Source organism: Megascapheus bottae, chromosome 9 (genome assembly GCF_031878675.1).
Source record: "Megascapheus bottae isolate mThoBot1 chromosome 9, mThoBot2.hap1, whole genome shotgun sequence".
Lineage (NCBI taxonomy): Eukaryota > Metazoa > Chordata > Mammalia > Rodentia > Geomyidae > Megascapheus > Megascapheus bottae.
The window spans coordinates 43208050-43223595 of NC_143517.1; the positions used below are offsets into that span (position 1 = coordinate 43208050).

General features: G+C 42.2%; 2 protein-coding genes across 5 annotated transcripts in view; one reads left to right on the plus strand and one right to left on the minus strand.

The window, feature by feature from the left end:
- Lrp12 (LDL receptor related protein 12) overlaps window positions 1-3950 on the minus strand; it is a 55646-nt gene extending 51696 nt beyond the window's left edge. Inside the window, exon 1 of the mRNA XM_090339246.1 lies at window positions 3663-3950. Coding sequence (XP_090195372.1) covers window positions 3663-3741 — 79 coding nt within the window. The 5' untranslated portion in view covers window positions 3742-3950. The remainder of the gene's footprint in view (window positions 1-3662) is intronic.
- LOC150059109 (uncharacterized) lies at window positions 3941-12435 on the plus strand. 4 transcript variants are annotated; one of them, XM_090339247.1, is made up of 3 exons: window positions 3941-4447; window positions 4692-4926; window positions 12085-12435. In XM_090339247.1, exons 1-2 carry the CDS (start codon window positions 4248-4250, stop codon window positions 4843-4845), a joined length of 354 nt encoding a protein of 117 aa, XP_090195373.1. In that variant the 5' UTR covers window positions 3941-4247; the 3' UTR covers window positions 4846-4926; window positions 12085-12435. The 4 variants fall into 4 exon arrangements, with proteins under 4 accessions (XP_090195373.1, XP_090195374.1, XP_090195375.1 ...); XM_090339248.1 differs by lacking the exon at window positions 4692-4926 and adding an exon at window positions 4991-5093; XM_090339249.1 differs by lacking the exons at window positions 4692-4926; window positions 12085-12435 and adding exons at window positions 4991-5093; window positions 7458-7872.
- Window positions 12436-15546: the final 3111 nt, after the last annotated feature.

Genomic DNA, 15546 nt, shown 5'->3' on the forward strand with positions numbered 1-15546 from the left:
AAAATTTATGGAAAACATTCACCCATCAGATTAAAGTTCAGGAGTAAAAAGAATACTTTATGCTATCATAACATGTAGATTTTTGTCTGTTAAAAAAAATAGAACTTGTAACAGGTCAGTCAATATATGTAAGGAAGTTTTTACTACTATGGAATGTTTTAGTAACAAATACCTAATAGCCAAAAACAACTGCAACTTTTCAAGGCTATTGTAGGATCACCTACAGACAAAACAAAAATTCTCAATTACGTTTTAAGGCATCATCTAGGGCAGTGCTTATCAAACTAAGAATTACAATCAATTAGTACATCCAAAATTCAGACCAGTGCATCAAGAAAGGGAAGGTGGGAAGAAAAGTAAACAGAATACCAAGTATTTCAGTATGTCAGAAAGAGTAAGAGTTCTCCTCTGTGTACATAGGGAAGGGTAAGTTTAAGTGCAAGTCAGAAAATATTGATCTGGAACACAAACAGAAGAGGACAGAATAAAGCAACAGTACTGAATTGTGATGTGGAAATAAGGAAAAATAAATGCTTTTATGTCTGAAAGACATTTTAGCAACTTCACATACATTGGGGAAAAAAAATCTCAGTTTGAAAAATTCAGAATCACTTTCTCCCCTGATAGATGCCCAAGACACTGTCCAGAAAAGCTCACTGATGCACACAGATGTGACTAATAAGGTACTTTTCCTTCCAACTTCCAAAGAAAGCAGATGTCAACAGTTATTTTCTCCTCTTAGGCACATGCAATGTAGTTAAGACACAACCAGCTCTTCCTGGGTAATTAACGGTCCTACAACAACTACTTCAGAAAATATTAACTGTAGATTACTGTAAAACTTACTGTAAAACCTAAACTGCGTGACTTTCCATTTTTAAATTTCTCTCTCTCTCTCCCTCCCCCACCCCTCTCTCTCTTGCCAGTCCTGGGGCTGGAACAGGCATGGGCATTGTCCTTGGACACTTTTTGCTCAAGGCTAGTGCTCTGCCACTTGAGCTACAGGCACCACTTCCAGCTTTTTCCTGTGTATGTGGTAGAGAGGAATCAAATGCAGGGCTTCATACATGCTAGGTGAGTACTCCATCACTAGGCTATGCTCCCAGCCCCTATAGTTTTAAATTTCAAGTAAGATTTTGGCATCCAGAAAGATAACTTGGAAAAAAATAGTTATATATGGTATTTCCACAATAATGATCATGTAAAGAAGATAAATGTCAAATAATTTTTTAAAGGCATATAAAATGTTTCAAACTCACAAAACACACTGAAGGCCTTTAACGGTACAGTTATAAAAATACACACTGAAAAATTATTACTAATTGAACTTTCTGATCATTTTTGAAGTCACTGGGTTTTTTTGACTGTATGAGACAGTTTCATAAATTTCCCTTACTATATGTTCTAAGATGCCCAATATTATAACGAGCTATATAGTTTGCTCTTAGAACAGAATCACTAAATATCACAACTATTACATGGTTTGTTTACCCAAACCATCACTATTGCTATGGAACTACATCCCTACTGCTCCCTCCTTACATGAACCCACCTGTAGTTGGAGAAACAACACACACACACACACACACAGATGCACAAAGAATATCCCACTTGCAGGATCAGGGTTCCTTGAATTTGTTTATGTTTGGCTAGGCTCACTATCTTTTTTTTTTTCTTATATTCTGAAACTTGCTGTGGTTTGAGACATCAACATTTAGCATAATCACTTGCTCAGGTTTGTAATCTGGCTCTGCACTGTGGAAAAAGGAGTTTCACTATTTGACAGCTAACAAGTCCTCACTCAACACACCCCAAATATACATCTTTGAGAAGCACCCATCAGAAAGTCATTTTGTGTACTCATTCAAATGAATATACTGAAATACATGCTGGTAGCTCAGAGTTTCTAATCCCTAGAGAGAAAAGATTTTTTTTTTTAGTTTAAAACTAACGACACAAGTTTTTATTACCGGAAGAGCCCATTTATTTATCTAGTCTGGTGAGACATCTGAGGAATTCAATTCTGGTTATAGTGCAGGACAGATACAGCTGGACATTCCTAATTGCACAAGATTAAAGATTCCTATCATTTTCTTCTTTCTTGTGGGCCATTATACCAAACCCAGAGCAGAACTATCCCCACCCTCAGGCTAGCAGAAACAACATAATAGCTTATTGATCTTTGGTGTAGACCCAAGCCCACAAGTCATCAACCAAGCAGGGATCACAGCCACTTGATGCAACTAAGAATCAAAAGTCATGCACTGGGTTTGCTGGTCCCATACAAGCATATCATGGATAATCAGCCCATCAAATGTGGCCTACATCCCCCTCCTCCTCACCACTACACCAAATATGACTCAGGCAAAGGGGCAACACACCCTCAATTACTGAAAAGACTGTGTCTGGCCGTCTGTAAAGGCCAATGTTAAGTTCACTATGCAGTGTGAATTTTCAGGTTTTAAAAATGATCACTTTCAATTCCACAGGCAAATGATTTTAAAAGACATGATACATGGTGGTGAATTACACAGGACCGGAATCCCATCCTTATTTCCATTTTACTATTCCAAGTAGTGTTTGTAAGCCAAAGACCTTTGGCTTTTTAGTAAGTCTTTTTATACAATTTACTAGATTGGTAACTTCAAATTGTTTTCTTCTGGGAAACTAAAGCAATAGATTCCCCCAAGGGGGGGGACATTAAAGATAATACTCCAAAAAGGAACAATCAACTGTTCTCTGAAATTACCCATCAGAAAGGTAAGACAGAGACTATCTCTTAAGCCAGTGACGTTCTTTTCCAATTAATTCTACTTGTCTCTGCTGTGGCCCCAGGACAATATTTAAATGTATTACTATAGCGTTTTAAAAGCACAGTCCTGGTGAAGTCTCCATGCCCGGCACCAGCCGCAGACTAGAACCAGGCAGACGGCGACCGCCGCCGACGTCGCGGCCGGAGGACGAGGGCTGAAATGACAATTGAACTGGGAGTCAGGGGCTGACGTGCAGGCGGGGAAACTCTTTTCTGGCCTTCCCTGGGCCAGCTCCTCCTAGGGGAAACCCACAGGATCCTGCGTGCCCGGAGCCCCCCGATCGAGGAGCCGGGCGGCCGGGGAGGCCAGCCACGCGGTGCGTTTTCGGGGAGTGGGGACCGGTTGGGATCGGGGCGCCGACAATTTCACCGGGAAGAGAGAGAGAGAGAACTTCCAGACTCGGGGGCGGGCGGGGAAGGGGGGCGGAGGGGCCGTCCCGGCGGCGACCTCTCCGGTTCTCTCTCCGTCCCACATCTTTGTGTGAGCGCCGTACTGAGTGTGGGGGGGAGGACGACCCCTCGAGGGCCGGCCGGGTCCTCCAGCCCGCCGGCACCCCTCGGCTCCGCCGGGGGGCCCCCCTCGCCCCGCCTAGCCGGGCCCCCCCAGCCCCTCTCCCGCGTCCCGGAGCTGGGCGAGCGGAGCGGCGCATCTCGGAGCCGGGCCGGTCCACCCCGCCGCACCCACGCTCGCCGAGGCTTTGTCCCGCCGGGCTCCGGGGCGCCTCCACCGCCCTCCCCCAAGCCCCGCTCGGGCCGCGCACACGCTAGGGGCTCCCGTCCCGGAGGCCTCGGGGCCCGGGGTCGCCCGAGCTTTGTTCGGTCAGCGGGGCGCAGGGAGGCGGACACTCACCGTACACCCCGGCGCAGAAGAGCCAGAGCAGCGCCGACCTCCACCGCGGAGACTCTTTTGTGCTCCGGCAACGGGCCATAACCACGGCAGATGGAGGGAGCGAGGAGATGGAGGAGGAGGAGCTGGGGCCAGACGCCGCCGCCGCCACCGCCACCGAGCCCGGCGGCCGCCTGCGCGCTCCCTGCGCGCTCCTCCCCGGCGGCCGCTTGCGCGCTCCCACCGCGGCGGCGGGAGGAGCAGGGGCGGGGCCGCCGCCGACTCCCGCGCGCGCACCCTCAGCCGCGCGCCCGCTCCCGCTCCGGACGCGCTAGACGCCCGACGCGGGACGGCCTTCCCCGTGGGCAGAGGCAGACGGCATCCGCGCCGGCGCCACGGGAGGAGGAGGGAGGCGCGGCGAACGCGGAGCCCCGGCCTCGCGCCGCACTGGCGACTGTGAGGTGCGAGCCGACACTGGCTCGCATCCATGCGATCGGCAATCGCCCGGCCGGCCTACCGTGGGCCCCGCCCCCCGGCTCCGTAGGACTTTCCCTATCTCCGGCCGCTTTCTCGGAGGCTGGAGCCGGAGGAGCCAGGCAGTACTAACGGATGAGCGAGTGCGCGAACACTGGCCGCTGGGCTCCCCAGAGCGCCAGAACAGGGAGCGTGTGTGAGGAGCGGCGGGGATCCCAGGCGGGGACGTCCGCCCCGTGGGAAGAGTGGGGACCAGCTGAGAGGGGGCCGCGTGTCGGTGGTCGCGTGTGGGTGACGGAAGTTGGGAACTTGGAAGTTCCTTCCCAGACCTCACGGTGCGCCCGGCTCGGCGTCGAGGCCGGCGGGAGCGGGAGGTGGTCGCCCGTGGCCCGGGGGTGGCGGTCCGAGGCGGGGTCCAGGTGGTGTCCAGGGTCGGGGACCGCGTTGATCGGGCTCGGCTAGCACGTGGGGCGCCCCCAGTCTGGGGTGAAGTGGGAGCGGGGACCGATGTCCGAAGGTCGTTGGGGGGGAGGGCGGCCCGGGCGGAGGGTCGTCCCGCACCCGGTCCTTCGCCCCCAGCTCCCCGAGGTCGCCCTGGCGCAGCCGTCCGCCGCGCCCGGTATTGGTCAGTGTTGGTGGCGGAGATTCATCGGCGATTCCTCGAAGACCCACCGGGCACCGGGCTGCCCTGAGGACACGGGATGTCGCTCTGGAATCCTTGACAGCCTCGTGAGATGAAACTTCTCCACGTCCTACGGAGAAGAGAGCGAGACTTAGAGGAGTAACATTAATATTAAAAAAAAAAGTATAGCAAGTAAGTCGTTCGTTCGGAACCCTTGTTTTCTTCATCCCAAAGTCAAAAAACATTGCTTTCCCAGATCGTCCCAGGAAGCAAGCGCAGTGCACAATGCTGAGGAAGTCAAGGTTAACCTTGAAGACTTTCTTGGGGAGCCCATGGTCTTCTGATTTGTCCTCCCCGAGGTAGTTTTTTTTTGAATATCATACTACAACGTGAAAGAAACATTTATTAGCACATATTACAAAATCCCCCAGTCAAATATATCATCTGATTAAAAAAAAAAGTAACTAGAACTCCAGAAATATATCTTCCATTATTTGGAGAGAATAAAGCTGCTTTGGTGTTCATTCAATCCCTAATTAGTTTTCTAAACTCCACTTGCTTGTCTTGAGATCTCGTTCTTTAATTTCACTGCCACAGCAAGCCATGAACAAAGTGGAAAAAAAAAACCGAGACTCTGTCTACTTTAGTGTCATCGAAGGGCCCTTGTCCCAAAACTTGGTCCAGCATACCCACAAGAGTCCCTGGCCTTCCATCCATTCACTCTGTGGTGTCTTAAACTTGTCAACTTCTCAAATTTGGTGCAATCCAGACACTCTTAAAGTTTAATTACTCCAGAAAGCTTTTGTCTCTATGGGTGGTGACGATTAGTATTTATTCAGAAATTAGAATGTTAACTACTTATGGATGACTTTCAAGTGAACACATTACAAGCATATATTACTATTTTCAAAAGAAAGGGGAAGGATGTTTTCCATTTTGGTAAATCTATATATCCAGCTTATACAGCTGCTGTTTATTTGCTTCTTCAATGTGATGTTATTTTAGTTGAAATATATGAAGAAATTCAGACACACTGATAAATAAATTAGTAAAGAAAGGACCTCATGTACTTCCCTGACATAGTTTCAAGAACACTTCCATCTGACAGAGGTTGAGCATCTCTAATCTGAACATCTAAAGTACTCTGAAACACTGTTAAAGCTCAAACAAGTCTGGAATTTGGGTTCCAGATTTTCAGATTTTTCCACCTTCAAAGAAGTTGTGGTCTGGAGCATTTTCAAATAAAAGATACACAATCTGTAAAGCTTTGAAAGTCTTTGTTCCAGGTTTCTGTCTTAACATCCTCAAAACCCACATATTTTGGTTCTCACTGGAAAGGAACTAGTAAGCAGATTCAAAGTTACATTTCAGGAGGGAACATGAGAAAATTTTCTAGACATTGGTAAGCAACATTGCCTAGAATACTTGACAAGGCATAAAAATTGCCCTTTTTGTTACTGGATGTTTCTACCTGGCTATCTAGGCTGGTATCAAGTAATCAAGATGCTTTAAAATCCATTAAAATTGACATCCCTTGTACTGGTAACATTCCACTGCAACTTGGATACTGAGTTTATTTGGACATTGTTCTAATCTGCATCCTGTGAAACAAATTACACCTCCACTGGGACCTTCATGGCTCTTTTTAATTTTTATGTTTTCACCAAGTGGAAAAACTTGATTTCAGGGGCCTGCGTACTCTACAGCTTAAGCCATGCTGTCAGCATGGCTTTTTTCTGGTTAATTGGAGATAGAGTCTCTGACTTCATGATTTTTAACTTGGATCCTCTGGATGCATCAATTGGCTTCAAAGAGTCTTTTGTACCTCCTGAAATTGGTCAAAGTGTTTTTGTTCATGAACTTCCACAGGGGAAAAAAATGGATATTTTGAGCACGTTCTTAGCTGCCAAACGTTTTTAAAGTTTAGGTAAAATTTTTAATAAGGGGATTCATTTGAAGTGCTTAATTCTTTTTCCAAGTGAGTCTTGAATTTCTCAGAAACATATAATTAGAAGTGAGGAAGCACAGGGTCTGCTTGTTTCTTCCCTGGACATATTTTCTAAAGGTTCTCAGTCCTCCACATGCCGTTTGCTTTTAAATTTCACTTTTTTCCTTGTCGTCATAAAGGGTGGTTTAATTTTTAACTCTGACCACCAATAAAAATTCAAGCCTGCTCCATTAATTACCATTTGAGATTCTCAACATTGTCATGAAGTTTGACTGGGAACTTAGGTCAGCATTGTATCATCACATATTAGAAAGAAAATGTATGAGATTGTGGATTTTCTACTTGGCATGTTGTCAAATCAAGTGCAATGTTTTAACTCCCTGTGGAAGGAATATTTTCTTAAAGAATTCAGTAACGAATATAAATGAAAGGGAAAGGGATCTTTCAAGAAAGTTTAGTTAAATGAGATCTCTTTACAAGCAAATTGTAATTTCCTCTGGTGTTCCTCTGGTCTATAATATAGAATGGCAAATGCGATCCATCAATCCAGACAACTTCTCTACCAGCTCCCTAGCACATTTATTATTATTTAGTATGGTTTGTAGTCTGACAGTATATCCAGCATTGTACCAGCTAGTCAGAGACATAATCCTGGCTCTAAGTACTCCAAACATAATATTGATTTAGTTTTTCCCTCATCAGCTCAGCTTCTTAATTGCAAAGCCAGACCAAAGAGCCTGTAGGAACTTACAGTAGTAATATTTTTCTCTTACAGTTGTATGAAGTAATTGTCCCCATCTGGATTAAGGCTTTTTTTTTAAAGGAAGAATCAACTACAAGCATTCTAAATAATTTGAAGCTTTTTGTTAACTGCTCATTTCAATGTACACATCTTTCTGTTAAAGTTGATGATATGAACTGAAAATGTTTGTGGGATGGACTCATCTCCAGTCTCTGAGAGCTCACCAGCAGTGAATCTAGAAATTGTGGTGGCAGCAGAAGACTTTACGGGGAACTCTTGCCAATTTCAGGCATGTGTAACTTATCTGTTTGTATTCTGACCATAACAGAAAAGAATTGAAGTCCCTAAGTGTATTTTGCAAATATAATAATGGATAAAAGCTTAGATCTGTATTGCTTAGCAGGACTGATTTTAATCTAGGTGGTTAACCTTGGATAAGAAACAACAACAACAACAAAAAACCTAACTTCTTGTACCTCCTTCAAAATGTGGAGTTGGGAAGAAGCCTCTGATTACGTCTTAAATGAAATAACAATAATTGCTAATATACTTTTGAGTTCCTGTGGTATGCCATGCATTTAATCTTCAAACATTCCTCTGATGTTAATACTATTATTATCCTCAATTTTCAAATGAACCAATAGGCATAGGTTCAGTAATTTTGTTAAGATCAAACAAATGGTAAATGACAGGCATTTAAACTCAGGTGGTCTGACTCTAGAGCATGCAAATTCAACCATTCACATGTTGTATGTAAAGCACTTAACACAATGCCAGGTACTTAAAATAGGTACTCCATAAGTGGCAGCTATGGCTATTAAACACATAAAGGACATACACAAAGCAGTCCTTATTCTCAAATATATAATTACAAATAAAACCTTGAGTATTTTCTATTTTATTTTGTTTCCCATATGTGACCACTATTACCTTGAGTTCTGTTTAACTCAAATGGATATCTTTTTAATTAGATTTATATTTTAAAGAAAATTCATTTTTAAGGTTTATCTCCTTGAATTTTGGAAAACAGCACATATCAGTTAGATGAAGCATTAATCTGGCTTTTTGCTGCTTGTACTATTTTTTTCCAAGTGACCTTGGAGTCATTATTTATAGTTTCCTTTGAAGATCAGAGAACCTTAGGTTGCTTATTGCCCTAATCTTCAGGAAAGATCTATGACAGATTTTTTTCTGATCTCAAAGAATATATAAAATGGTGTGAAACTGCTCAGTTACCAAGCCATGCAAACAGAGGTCATTTCTGCTAAAGAATAGATTACTCCAGCTTTTACCATAAAAAGAATATTCTCCTTGGAAATACTCAGGCAAGTTTGCATTTTGAATATGTACCAGCTGTGATGGAAAAGAACAGTCTAAGCCTTTGGATCCCTGTAGTCCTCAGCCTTACTCACACAGCAGGCAATGTGAAAGGAATTGTATCAGAGCCTCTCAACATAAAAATTGTATTCTCAGACTCAATAAAATGAATTAAGTAACTGGAAAAAAAGTAAGCAGTTCTTTATATCAGCTAATTCTTGTCACCAGTGGATTTCACTCTAGTCACCACAACTTTTTCCCCTAGCATTATTACAATCCTAAGATACCAACCCTAACTCATTTTCCTTTTTTCTCACAGTTATAGTTTATTTAGTAAGGAAAAAGTAAAGGCCACTCAGGAGAGTGAGCAACAGCAGACCTAAAAAACCAATTGTCCACCACATGGTCAGGGAATGACTTTTATATTGTCCTTCCCTTCCTTTTTCCTCCTCCCTTTTGGCATTTTTGTCAGATGGTCATTGGTTTGTTTGAAACAAGGCCCTCCTTTGGGCTGTAGCCACAGGATGGTAACTTGTAAGAGGACTGACTTGAGTTATGGGCAGGACCCAAGACCTTCCCCTGGTAAACTCACATATACAAAATTTCATAAAACAATGTGAGCCTTCAAATGCCTGACTTAAGTTACTCTGTGTTACAAGTAGAGACTTCAAAGGCTTCTTTGGCTGATCTGTGCTTGAGAGGAGGAAGGACAGAGTCCCAGAGGCACTGTGCTGATAGTCCTCCTGGATTAGTGTCCCCATGGGGACCACGACATAGGAGAAAGGCTCCTCCAGACATTTCACCCTTTTGTCATAGCCTCACTTGAAGACAGAGAGCTTGCAGCTTACCATGCACGTTTATTCTTTCCCACTCCATCCCATCTTCTTATTGAGATAAAAGACTGGAAAAATTCCCTTCTCAGCTGGGCACCAGTGGTGCATATCTGTAATCCTAACTACTTAGGTGCCTGAAACCTGAGGATCATGGTTTGAAGCCAGCCTAGGCAGATAAGAGTCTCACAGACTCTTATCTTCAGTTAGCCACCCAAAAGCCAAAAGTAGAACTATGGATCAAGTGATAGAGCTCCAGCCTTGAGCAGAAAATAGCTAAGGGATAGCGCCTTGGCCCTGATTTCAGGCCCCAAGACAGAAGTCCTTTCTCATATTGTTATTGACTTTCATCAAGATACTTAATGATTTCCCTAGAGCCACTTGCAGGATAGGCTTTAGACTTGTTCGGACAACTTCATGGGCATCTCTTAATCTGAAAAGGCCATATTCAGAACTGAGTTATGACCGGTTCTGTGAATGTGGGAGATAGTCTCTGTATTTTTGAATCCCATCTATAGCTGATGTCCTATGTTTTTTTATTAATCTCCTTGCTTCACTAAGGAAGAGAGTTATAAAAAGTACAAAGATGATAACACTCCAGATAGAGACCTTAATGTGTTTTGTTTGCCACTGAATCCTTAGCATTTGGATGACAGCCTACCATCAACTAGATGCTTACTTATGTAAACAGATGCTTAAATTCATTTGTTAAATGAATGAATGAAGGTGTTTAGGCAGACAATAGCTCCTTAGGGAAAATGAGAAGCAAACTATAATGCAAGGTTAATGCAGAAGAGAGGAAAGGAAGACAGATACTTGTTCCAATAATACTTCACATCCTGTCCAACAAGCATTAGAACCCAGGCAAAAAGGATTGAATCTTTGATGTTTTATCTTAGGGCGAGTCATAACTTCACTGCCGGAGGAAGCCCCCATAATCTTGTCTGCTAATATTCAAGATATTGGATAATGTGCTTTAAAAACCATTCTGGTATCAACGCCTTCATTTTCTATAATTTTATTATCCCTGCTTAATACATTTACTGTATTAGGTAAACTGAGATTTTCATAGCCCCAGGCTTAAGTGATCTATAAGTTATATATGCTACTTTATTCTATTTAAAAAATGTTCTTCTACCTACCAGAAAAAACACTTTTCATAGTGTTCTTTCTCAGCAAGCTCTGAGCTGGTACCTTGCTTCAGCTATTCTGAGAGACTAAAACTGAAATTAAACAGCATCTTGAATCAATCTAAGAGGCAATAGAATTAATGTCTACTATAAAGTCAGGTTCAGAAGACAGAGAATGTAATTCAGATGACCAAACCTTTGTTATACATACTTAAGATATGTTCAATATTTTGTTTCTGGACTATTAGTTACTATCATCTCAAGATGTTAAGAACAGAATGCTTTCCAAATTTTCCAACATAAATGGTCTTTACTGTTCATTATTTGGTACTATCAATATTGTCTTCTTTCCATTAATGTAGAGTTGCTAAAGTTAACTGCTTAGCAAAATTAAATCAATTCTCTAAATTAATATATGATTGAGAATGTACTAGTAATTCACCATACACACACATGTTTGTGTATGTAGACCTTTTTTTGGCTAATATTAGAGCTTGAATTCAGGGTCCTCCTGCTTATTTGTTTTTTTGATTAATGTTCTACCACTTAAGCCATACCTCCAGCCCAGCATTTTACTGGTTAATTGGACACGGAGTCTCATGAACTTTTCTGCTTGGCTGACTTTGAACCACGATCCTCCATGTTTTAGCTTACAAAGTCATTAGGATTATAAACATAAGCCATAGGTGAATATTTAACATGTTAAAAATTGTAGACATAGTCGGTACCAGTGGCTCATGTCTATAATCCTAGATACTCAGGAGGTTGAGTTCCGAGGATCATAGTTCAAAGCCAGCGCGGGCACAAAAGTCTGTGAGACTCATCTCCACTTAACCGTCAGAATATCGGAAGTGGCACTGAGGCTCTATGTGGTAGAGCACTAGCCTTGAGCTGAAGGGCTCAGGAACAGTACTTAGGCCCGGAGTTCAAACCCATGACCAACACCCCCCCCCCCCCGCCCTCATTGTAGGCATTATAAAAATAGAAGTCATTGTAGGTCTACTCTACTGGGCTAGTTACTTTAAATACAATGGAACATATAGTGGGGAAACGTATGTCACTACATATGAGTAATATTCATGCAACAAGTGTTAACATATTTCTAAGTCATTTTTGGTACTGAAATTGCTCAGTGAACAATGTTATAACTGCCATGGTAGAGGCACGTACATGTACAATACATCACTACCATTGGAGAAAACCAGAGAAGTCTTCACAGACTTGAAAAAAATGATGAAAGGGAAGATACTAATTGACTCAAGGGAAGATACTAATTGACTCATTATATTCATATACTACTTTTTTGAATAGCCAACTCCGTTGTACAACTACTTAAAATTTAAGGTAAAATAAATACATAAAATCATGGTTTTTTTTTTACAGGAATAGGAAATAGAAAAAAAGAAAAAGAAAAGCACTGCCTGGAGAATTGGAGAATGAGCCAAAATTGCCAGTAAAGAAGGAGATACACATGGATGATGGGAAAACACTCCAAACAGAGGAAGAGCAAGTGGAGATGGGAAAGAATATGTCTCTGGCATTGCTTATTCAAAATGTGTGTGTGTACATGTGTAAACGTGTGTGAAAGAAAATTGTCACATAATTACAAATTATATCACAAAAAGTCTTCAAAAATACACAAATTTGTGAATCTTCTTTTGTACACTGCAGGAGTTGGGGACCCTTGAAAATATGTTGAGCAGTCATGTTCCATCTATGATGGACCGAGAATGAAAGGGGAGGAAAGAATATATAGACTGCAGTGCCGGGAGTTTGGCCTTGTAGTAGAATGCTCGCCTAGCATTCACGAAGACCCAGGTTCAATTCCTTGGTACCAAATGCGTAAAAAAAACCATAAGTAGTGCTGTGACTCAAATGGTAGAGCTCTAGCCTTGAGAAAGCCTAAGGACAGTGCTCAGGCCCTGAGTTCAAGCCCCAGGACTGGCAAAAAAGAAAAAAAGAAATATAGACTGCAGTCAGGAGGAGGATACAGTGTATAGTGTGTACCGTAGTAAGGAAAAGACAGACTTAGTAGTAGAAAAGGGACAGCAGTTAACACAATCAATATATGGAAAGAAAAATGATATGACCTGAATGTAGAAAGATAGGTAAAGGAAAAGAAAAAGGAGAAAGAAGAGAAGGCAACAGAGTGTTCAGGAAATGGACTCAAGGTATTCTCTCCATCTCTGTCTGTCTGTCTGTCTGTCTGTCTGTCTGTCTGTCTCTCTCTCTGGACATGACATAAAGAAACCTGTTATTTTGTGTAACCAGTTTGAATTAACAAAATGTTTTTCTTAATTAGCTGTGTAGCTAGTTGCTTCTCATTATTGGGCAATTGCTTGTTTTGGCTATCAGTTTTGGAGGTTTGCTGTGGTCCCTTGGTAAGGCAGAACTTCATGGTAACAGGAGGGTACTCTTGAGCAGTGCTAATAAGCATAAAGGAGGGAGAGTGGAAGTGAGAGGAGAAGGAAGGATGGAGGAAAGGCAGGAGGAAAACAGAGAGAAAGGAAGAGGGTGGGAGCAGACACTGGGGGCTGGGCTTGGCGGTGCATACACCTGTCATCTCAGCTACTTGTGGAGGCAGGAGGACCTGTGATAAAAGACCAGCCTCATCCAAGTCTGTGTGAGCCCCCTCTTCCCCAAATCAACAGCAAATATGAGAAGGTTGGGAGACAGCTCAACTGGTAGACAATTGCCTAGCAAGCACAATTCTCCAACACTGGAAAAAAAGGGGGGAGGGGGAAACTAAGAAGATTCAAGGTATATTCTTCAAAAAAATGTGGCTAACAACTTTTTTTTTTTTTGTCAGTCATGGGACATGAATGCTTGCCCTGGACACTGTCCCTGAGCTCTTCAGCCTCAGCGCCACTTCCAATTTTCTGGTGGTTAATTGCAAATTAGAGGCTCATGGACTTTAGTGCCTGGGCTGGCTTTGAACCACAATCCTCAGATCTCAGCCTCCTGAGTAGCTAGGATTATAGGTGTGAGCCACTGTACCTGGCTAGTAATCTATTGCTACCACATTTGCCCACCTCTTCATAGCTTAGTTAGCTAAGAAATTATCAGTGGAGTGAGCCATTTATGAAGTCATCCCTCTCTTAATCGTCACCTCTATAGCACTACCAACTAGAGACTAAACCTTCAACACACGAGCCATTTAGGGGAGCTTCCCATTCCGCTGGATTAAAAATAGAACCTATGAATTCAGGTTCCTAGAATAAGCAAACGAATGGTAGCACTTTCCCATCTGATAGGGAATGCAGGAGAGGGATTTTTGTAGAGAGAGGAGACTGAAAGTGCTGAGTATCACTGGTCATGTCTAGTGTCGCTGAACATCTCGATAGAGATATCCAGCACTCCAGTAAGTATCAGATCAGGGGGTAACAATGTTCAATAAGAATTATTATACTCTCTGTCCTCACTCATACCCATAACCACTCTGTACATCACTTTTGCAATAAAAATATTATATATCCTATGGAAGCAAATGGGCTTGGTAGAAAAAATGACATTGATGATTGCTTCTGCAAAGCATACAAGTTTTGCTGAGAGAATATGTGATACAACAAGCAATGGAAGGGGACAAGGGGCCCATTCATAAAAGAAAAGTGACGACAAATGACCAACAAGCAGCAGGGAAGATGCAGAAGGATCTGGTGTCATAGAAATGAAACAAGGAGAATTTTGAGAAGAGAGGAGAGGTCATGTAAGACAGTGCAGAGAGCTCAGGTAATAGGAACAAGAGAGAAGACCCAGTAGAAGTGTCTACAAGAAAATCTAACATTCTTACCTCAAGTCTCTTCAAGAAGTATATTTAGCCTTTAATCAAGATCAGAAATGAATTCTGGGTGTTTTATATTTTACTTATTTCATCAAATCTCTCCCTGAATACATTACAACCTTATCCACTTCAAATTTAAACAGGGATTTTGAAGCTCAGATGGACCCCATACACAACAACATTTCATAAAATTTGATTTTTATCACCTGACAGTTCCTTTCTTATTTCCCCTTCTCTCAACTTTACTTACACTCTCATCTTTTGATGTCCACCTCTGATATGTTTACATTTTTTTCACCCTCAACTCCCCCCCCCCATCCTTCTTCCTCAGGGAAAGAAATTTGTAAGGAGACCATCTTGAAGCCAAATATAGCCTCTCTCCTCTAGTATTGGTGATTTAACAGGTGGTTTTGTGGCAGGTGTGAGAAACTTGGGGCCAGGAAAGCTTTCCACTGATTTCTAAGATGACCTCTTACCATACCATTCCCTGCCTACAGTTATGCCAGCATGTGAGTATCTAGCCTTTCCTCCCATAATTATACTAAATCTTCAGAAGACTTAAAGGTCACAAACATTTATTATATCGGTAATGTTCTTTTTAGAAATTATATTTTTGGCTGATAGTATTTCAATGTACTTAGTTGGTCATACAATAGCCAAAGAACACATATCTTTTATCTTGTTTAATGCCAATTACTCTGTCACTGTTTTCCTTGGAGCTACTGGAATAACTTCAATTGTGGTACAAGACAGATAAGTTCAACTCTACAGAGGCTATGTATATCTATGTCGACTGGATCAGCTGTTTCCTATTAAAGTTTTAAGCAATATTAATAACTGACTTCTGTACAGCCAAGTGTAGTTTGATCATTCTTTTTATTTAATTTAGTTTAGAAAGGAAAACAATCTCTTTAATCATTTTCTGATTCAGTTAATGGATGTGGTACAGGTATCATCATGTGTGTTGAATGTTTCCTGATTAGAAAAAAAAGAGTATCTCAGCGAGTAAAATACATTGTTATGAACTTTATTTTTAAAAGCAAAAGTAGATGACAAGAGGATTT

Coding starts and splice junctions, on each gene's coding strand:
- LOC150059109 (XM_090339247.1), top strand. CDS start 4,248: ATGAGCGAGTGCGCGAACACTGGCCGCTGGGCTCCCCAGAGCGCCAGA. Junction 4,448..4,691: donor GTTCCTTCCCAGACCTCACG/GTGCGCCCGGCT, acceptor CTTCGCCCCCAG/CTCCCCGAGGTCGCCCTGGC.